At 29.2% G+C, this 8,602-nt stretch overlaps 1 protein-coding gene across 1 annotated transcript; it reads left to right on the plus strand.

The window, feature by feature from the left end:
- The first annotated feature begins 5,208 nt into the window (after positions 1–5,208).
- On the plus strand, positions 5,209–8,475 carry LOC108692531 (cyclin-dependent kinase 9). Its single transcript, XM_018200830.1, has 7 exons — positions 5,209–5,701; positions 5,924–6,008; positions 6,218–6,308; positions 6,928–7,094; positions 7,485–7,723; positions 7,803–7,950; positions 8,167–8,475. The coding sequence occupies exons 1-7, from the start codon at positions 5,595–5,597 to the stop codon at positions 8,473–8,475; spliced, it is 1,146 nt and encodes a 381-aa protein (XP_018056319.1). The 5' UTR covers positions 5,209–5,594.
- Positions 8,476–8,602: the final 127 nt, after the last annotated feature.

An 8,602-nucleotide genomic window follows, 5' to 3' on the forward strand; every position in this document is an offset into this window, starting at 1 on the left:
TATATATATATATACACATATATGTGTGTATATAACTGAAGTAATAACAAAAACAATTTCCTTTGATATTGAATTAACTGATTTTGAAGGTATACATAGAAAGGATATTAGGGATGTATTCGGAAACATCATCTGTGTATCATTTTATTTTTGTTGTTCATCCAATGTTAAACAAAGATAAAGTGATTCATGGGGACTATCCAGGTTCCCGAATGCAGCCTATAAAATATATAATTCTATAAGCAATTATTTTTTTTATTTATCTCAATTTCTTTTTTTTTCAGCATTTAAATGATGATTTTAAAATCAAGAAAATAATGTCTTATTTTAATAAAAATAAATATCATTATTGCATATTGGAAATATCCCCTTGATTTCAGAAAATTACAAATATGACAAACTTTTCTCTTCTTATGTCTAGTAAGTAATCACAATAAGATTATTACAATGATCATATAAATATTATTCATCAGTAAAAGCTGTATTTCTTTTTAGCACTTTTTAATTACAATGCAAAGAATTTTAGATTTTCAAATTCTACATAATTTAGAAATATAGAAATATGCAAGCTCTGAGCAATATACTCAGGAAAACGGAGATATATTAGATATACGTACATTTATCTGTAGATACAGAGAAAAGTTATGTGATATTTCAATGGACAATGAAATTTTTGGACCTAATGTGGCAGATTGAACATTTCTTTATAATAAAATCTACAGACATAGGTAAAAAATTATTTATTTAAATTATCTTAATATATCTTAATATTATTAAATAAAAAGAAACTATAGTAATGATTTTGATTAAATTTTCATTAACTTTATCGACAATTAATATAAATTTAATTGTCAAATAATATCCAATATTTTGTAAATATACAAAATTATTAATTTTTTGCCAATTACATACACATTAAATACATACACATATACATATGTACGTTAGATTAAATTAGGGAGTACAAGTTATATAATATAAAAATTTTATAATTTCCGATTGTGGATTTGTGTGTGTGATCAAAATCATTCTATAAATGATAAATACTGTTAATTTAGAAACGGAATTGTTAATAATTTAGAAACGTAATAATTTAGAAACGGATTTAGGAATGGAATTTTGAAGAAAATCATTCTTTATTAAAAGAATTTTGCAAATTTGGCTTGACGGAAAACAATCTTGTAGAATTGTGGAAGAAATTGTACATCGCTGTTGATAATTATGCTGAAAAAAGTACCTGACAAATTATCCTAAAGTAACTTTATCTTTAATTATCTTTAATTATTATTTTCAATTACTTATATTTAATTATTATCCTTAACTTACTTCTGTTATTATTTCTTACTTGTCTTAAATACTTATCTTTAATTATTATCTTTAATTACGAGATATTAATGATTATGTTTATTATTCCAATATTTAATTAATAAATTTATATAGTTCTGAGTAAATCTTATTAACATAAGCCTTTGTCTCTAACTTCAATGTTGATAAAATTAGGCCTACATTTGATACATTCGTGCAAGAAATTAACGAATCTAATAAAAAAAAGGATAATTTAGAATACCTACTTTACCTCTGATTTTAATGAAATTAGATTCATTCGTTTTCACTCAAAACCAAAGATAGAAAAACGTCGGCCTTGCCAACTTGCGCATTAAAGAGATATTAAGCATAATGTTCATTCTACAATATACATTAGTAATAAATCAGAAATTAGAAGCTAAAAATTGACTAATCACAATCAAATGTATGAAGAATAATTGACCAAGATTGATCAATTTTTAGTTTCTAACTTCTGATTTATGATTATTACTATATAGCTTATTGTAGAAGATCCATAAAACCGTAATCTAGACTATGTATTGGAAATTGAGATTGAGATTAGTAAGAATATCGGATAGCTAGAATCACACATAACTAAATAAATAAAATGAATGTTTACGCATTTAATTGCACTCACACGTTTTAATTGTGCTATTTGTACTTCTTATAACCTTTATAATTTGTACATAATACATTTGGTGAGGTTAGTCACGTGAGATTAGTCATATGACGGAAATACTGGAAGCTTATTGATCGAGATTAAAGATTGGAAAAATAGACGGAGCCCTATATTTCAATCTCAATCTCGGCCTGCTCTGTTCTCATTGGTTGAGCTTCAATCTTAATTTCAATCTTAATTTCAATCTCAATTTTCAATGCAGTTTGTCTTCTGATTGCTGTTTATAGTCCAATTACGGTTTGAGTCATGCCTAAGCTTTAAGTTTTAAGCTATAAGAAATTGACTAATCGTAATCGATTATTCTTTTTTCATTCGATTGGTTAATTTTTTATAATTATAAGGCTACGTCAACTGCGCGTTATCAATACTATTCCTTCCGAGGTAATGTATGGTTGGTAGCATTAGTGTTTATAAGATCCTAGCCTAGCATTAGTAGTGTTTAATATTCGTCAAGATCAGATTAATTTGAGGGGATTCTGTTTTTAAGTGAAACTCACCAAACTTTGCTCACTTTAAAACTTTGTAAAGTAAATGTATATACGTGTAGATTTTTAATTTTATCATAGTGAAATTTTAATTTCAATCTGCAATTGATTGCTTGCCACTAGGCAGGAGTGAACGTAATTCTTGCTTGTGTATCACCAATCATCTTTAACTTTTCAAAGTTTTCTGCAGAGTTCAACTTGTGTATTTGATTTTATTACAAATGTGAAAGTTGGAGATGTCTTGTTATTGGCGATTTTTAATTCCCGTGTATGGAAAAAAGTTACGATACAACTCGGCAGGATGTTCTGCTGCAGATGCTTAAGATCCTTATTAGACATAGATGCACTTCTTCTCAAATCGACAACAGATCATGCAAGGATTCTTCCTTTTTTATCTGATTACTCAGTAACTTTATTTAGTTAATTTTTTTTCTAGGTTATGTTGTTCACTCCGGTCTAACGGCCATCATAGAGATTGCGTTCTGTTCACTCCGAGAAAATGAAAAATTTACGTTACGTATACTTTACAAAACTCTTAAAAGTTTAAATTACAGAGAAAAGTTTGATCGGTGGTTGAAAACAGAATCCTCTACATTAACTTAATCTTGACGAATGTTAAATCTCTCTGGTTAAATGCTACCAATGCTACGCTAGGATTGTTTAACGCTATCGCGCTATTGGCCCCACGAACAGCATTGGTAGCGTTTGTAGCGTTGCGTCCATAGCGCGAATAGTGTCTTCCCGAACGTATCCAAGCTGAGACTGTCACCTCAGTGCTATTACGCACTTGATGTTGCGATATTATTCTTGTAATAAACCGTTGTATTTTGAGAAGTTAAAATAATTTGATGCTGATTGATATAATGGAATTGCGTAATGTCGAGACGAATGAAGCAAAATGACAAAATCTGAGTGCATAAATATAGGTACCAAGATAAAAAAAAAACGATGCATTACGTGCGATTTCAGTGTGTCCTTTTCTGCATTTTTCCATCACGTCAGTTTTGTGCTATGTTCACACGATGTGGAAAAATGATAGTAAATGCGTTAAAGCAGTTCAAAAAATTGTTAAGAGATTGTAAATATTAATTGTAAAACATTAAATACTACAACAGTAATAATTGTTTTTACAATTTGAAAAGTTATATTTCATTTTAATAAGCAAATTATTAATATAAAGTTAGTAATTTTTAAACTATTATATTCATTCTGGATATCGATTATGTAAAAAATTTCCCCTAGGAATGAATACACAAAAAGTGAACAAATTCACGTGAATGTAATGAATAAGTGATTAAGTAATTTTTGGCTTATAAAATGTGAAATAGTTCACAAGAAATTTTTCGGCAAGTAACGAAATGCCTAAAACGTCAAATTCTAGTTATCTTTTTAGTAAATTGATATAAACTAACTTGTTTTTCGATCTTTTGGTCTGTTTTCTGCTTCTGCATTAGACTGCACTAGAACTCTCTTGCTTTCACAAATATCAAATATTTGAATGTCTATTTGAAATATATATTTGAAATGGATATTGCGTGGTTTCTCATCGTAAATGATGCGAAGAGGAAGAGCATGCAGTTGACAGACGAAAACTTCGTATATTAAGAAAACGTGTGCGTGATGTTAAATTAAATATATGAGTAAAAGATAAAAATATGAAGTGCATAAAAATCACATGAAAATTAAAAAGTGACAATTATAATAAAAAATAGAAATTTATAAAACAGGTTAAAAAATAATCTTTTTCCATTCGGATGAAGATTTCTCCGGCTCCAATCCGGAACAATTTAGGGTTTCTGCTATGTTCTCCCATACAATTTTCTACGAGTTTTAAATGCATATTGTTTTTTTGCTACATACAATCAAGAACAAGAGTAATGAAATAACATATTTTTACCAGTTCCAATGACTCTGAGAAATTCGCGATCCTCTTCCCCGCACAATATCCAAATTTTTTGACATTATGTTTAACAGTATTTCCTTTAATTTTTGAGTTACATTCATTGTTATTCTTTGTATTATATGTATAAGGAACAACAAATAATGAGCACAATGTGATTTCCTATCAAAGTACGTATATATGTGCATATATACTTGTATGTACATACACCCGTGAAACAATTGTTAAATTTTCGTAAATTTAAGAGGAACGATGTAAATTCGCCTTATGACCTCACTTTCTCGTAACTTTCTTACATCTGATTTTACTTTCTCTAATTTTCTTACATAATCACTAAGTCTGATATCATTTGAAAGTGAAACTTTTCACATGAGATTGATACGTACGAAAAGTGAAAAAATGAAAATTTCATGAAAATTTACATTTAATCGATACCCTGGATACATCTTTGACGCATTATGTGAATAGCACATAAAACTTGCATGATGGAAAAGTGCGGAATAGCGCTGATTGGTTGCTTCAATGACGCCATTCTGCAGTTCTAAGGGGATCCGCACAACAAAAGAAACAAAGAACAGAGAATAAGGAACTCTGCACAATAAAAGGAATAGAGAACAGAGAACAAAGAATAAGAATTGCAACCTATCAGAAACTGTGTATTTCATAACACATGATTTCTGATAGAAATTCTTATTCTCTGTTCTCTGTTCTCTGTTCCTTTTATTGAGCTCTTAATATTCATCAATTTCTGGCTGTAGTCAAAGTCTCGCTATTAAATGCTTTGAAGCGTTTGAACTAGAAGAAAGAATTTTACAAACTGACCAATTAAAAAACGCTTCAAAGCGTTTGCAACATCGTATTTACTCTCTATGGCTGAATTTTTACTTGACACTCATTTTCAGCATCAAAATAGATCATGTGATCAAAATTGATTGACTTGATATTCGTCAATTGATGCTGAAAATGAGCGTCGTAGCGTCATGAAAATCCATCACATGACTTATTTTGACGACAATGCTAACGCTCGACGCTTGACGCTGTTATGTACAGACATCTTAAATGTATGCACCCCATGAAAATCACCCTTTAATTCCTTCCACCATAGTTTTGGCGTCTTGATTTAGTGATTTGATTTAGTCTTAAACTCGCCCATTGCAAGGATCTTGTGTTTACGTTAGTACGTACATACATATATGTGATTACGATGAATACGAAGGAAAAGGAAAAATACATCGAGGAATTCGATTTTCCATATTGCGATGAATCTTCCAAGTACGAAAAAGTTGCGAAAATTGGCCAAGGAACTTTCGGGTAAGCAAAAATCTTACATTTAGATTACGCGATGTTGTAAAGTTACGACCGATTAACGAATAATTTCTCCACGATTTGTCCGATCCAGGTATTTTTTCAATAACGCAATTATTCATAGTCGTACTTTTCAGAATTTGAGGTGTGAGGAGAGTATTCTGAATAAATATCTGCTTTAAATTTTCTAATTTGTATTATGTGTATATGTATTCTCTTTTTTCATAGAGAGGTATTTAAGGCTAAAGACAAAAAAACAAACAAGAAGTTTGTTGCAATGAAGAAGGTATTAATGGACAATGAGAAAGAAGGAGTAAGCTTATTTTATATTATATATAGTATATCATTTAATTTAATTCTATGATTGTTAACATTGCTTTGAAATGTTGTGCTATAAATTTTTTATTAATGCTTGTTAACATAATCTTTATATTAATGCAAACATGTTTTTCCTTTTACTCTATTTACTCTATTTTTAAAAATTTATAACTTGTTATATGTATATATTAAATCTTGTTACAGTTTCCCATTACGGCATTACGTGAAATAAAGATATTACAATTGTTGAAACATGAGAATGTAGTTAACCTTATAGAGATTTGCAGGACACGAGGTAAATATATAAATTTTTATATATGTATATATGTACTATTCTCCTAGCAAATGAGAATGGAAATTGAAATTTTTTTCTATCCAAATGTGTTTTAAATAGAGAATACTTTTTTTTTATTTAATTGGATTCAATTGAATTCAATTGGATACAATTGGATTGAAAAACTGCATTTCCTATTCAAAATTTTGAATTGTATTCACAATTGTGTTATTTGTGTGCACAGAAAAAGCTAATATTATTTTTAGATTGAAAAGAGATATGCTCCATGCAATTTTTAAAAATTAATAAAAAGATTTCAGAATTGCAAAAAACATTCATTTTAACATTCGTGAATCAATATTTTTGAAAATTGAATCCATTTCAATTCATTTCAATTCATTCTTGTTTGCTGGGCTACCTTCTAAGTTATTGTACAATTATTAATAATGTACACATAGGAGTTTACTCTTTCATTAGATAGAAATACCTCTCAGAAAAATATATAAAAAACGCTATAATTATAAATATTCAAAAAATATTCGGATTAATGATTCGAAAAAATGATTTTATAAACAGCGTTAAATAGTAATTGATTTTGACGTTGTATAATCTAATTTAATTAATTTCACAATGTTTTCAGCAACTCAGTATAATCGATATCGGTCTACTTTTTATCTGATATTTGATTTCTGCGAACATGACTTGGCTGGTTTGTTGTCAAATGTAAATGTGAAATTTAGTTTAGGCGAAATAAAAAAGGTTATGCAACAGTTACTAAATGGTCTTTACTATATACATAGTAATAAGGTGAGAAAAGATTTACTTATTCATTTTACATCCCTTTAAAGATCTCAAAAAGTTTCTAAAAAAGTTCAATCAGTATTTGTTAATAGAAAGTAATAAAAAGATTCAAGGTTATTTTCCATCAAGATATAACAATCTTTACATACTTTATATTTCAATTTGCATACGTACATTTATCTTTAAATATTTTAATATTCTTATTATAAGTATGCATAATGTAATGTTTTAAAAAATTTAATAGTTTAAAAAATTAGTTTATTAAAACAACAATTGCGATGATATTGTTTATCATGGTCATAGAATAAAGTTATTCAATATCATTAATTGTTGCTATTGACATTGTTATAATAATTATTACATTCAGTATCATAAAAAGCACTTAATTTCTCACAGATTTTACATAGAGATATGAAAGCCGCTAATGTTTTAATAACAAAGAATGGCGTATTAAAGTTAGCTGACTTTGGTTTGGCACGAGCATTCAGTGCAAAAAATGGTCATTCGAATCGTTATACCAATAGAGTTGTTACTCTTTGGTATCGACCACCAGAGCTTCTACTTGGTGATAGAAATTATGGACCGCCAGTGGATTTATGGGGCGCTGGCTGTATAATGGCAGAAATGTGGACAAGGTTTACATTTTTCTATGATTATGTTCTTGCTTGTGATTTTTGTTCGCGTAATCATATACTTTGTCTTTCAAATCTCCAGGTCTCCTATAATGCAGGGAAGTACCGAGCAACAACAGCTTATATTGATTTCACAATTGTGTGGCTCAATAACGACTGAGGTGTGGCCTGGCGTTGAAAATTTGGATCTATTTACCAAAATGGATCTTCCCAAAGGGCAAAAAAGAAAGGTAAAGAATTGCATTGCATAATATTTTAAGGAAGCATTGTGACTAATGATATGATTACAAGCTACACTTGATTTAAAAATTTCATGTAAATTGATATTCTGTTCAATCAATTAAATCATGTACATTGAATCAGACGTGTAACACATTTTTATATTGCATTTTAAATTTTGAGTCAGTGAATAAATGATGTTAATTGCTTAATGATTTTATATATAGGTCAAAGACAGACTGAAGCCGTATCTGAAGGATCCTTACGCCTGTGACTTATTGGATAAACTTTTAATACTCGATCCTAGCAAAAGATGTGACTCTGACTCCGCGCTAAATCATGATTTTTTCTGGACTGATCCAATGCCATGCGATCTCAGTAAGATGCTGGCGCAGCATACTCAGAGCATGTTTGAATATTTGGCACCACCAAGACGACCTGGTCATATGCGACATCCGCACCATCAAGTACCTGGAGGACCAGCCAAACCTAGTTCCAGTATGGCCGATAGTGGCTATCAGGATCGTGTCTTTTAACATATTTATTTCTATTCATATATTAGGTGTAGTAAAAGAAATCCATTATTTTTGCATGAAATTGAATGGAAAAATAATGGATTTCTTTTTACTACACCTAAGAATATACCTGTATATATATATATAT

The sequence above is a fragment of the Atta colombica genome, unplaced genomic scaffold, assembly GCF_001594045.1.
Source record: "Atta colombica isolate Treedump-2 unplaced genomic scaffold, Acol1.0 scaffold76, whole genome shotgun sequence".
Taxonomy (NCBI): Eukaryota; Metazoa; Arthropoda; class Insecta; order Hymenoptera; family Formicidae; genus Atta; species Atta colombica.

Excerpts from the sequence above, each read along its gene's own strand:
- LOC108692531 (XM_018200830.1), top strand. The coding sequence starts at position 5,595 with ATGAATACGAAGGAAAAGGAAAAATACATCGAGGAATTCGATTTTCCA. Across the intron at positions 6,009-6,217 it reads TGGACAATGAGAAAGAAGGA|TTTCCCATTACGGCATTACG; the intron begins GTAAGCTTATTT and ends ATCTTGTTACAG. Across the intron at positions 7,095-7,484 it reads ACTATATACATAGTAATAAG|ATTTTACATAGAGATATGAA; the intron begins GTGAGAAAAGAT and ends AATTTCTCACAG.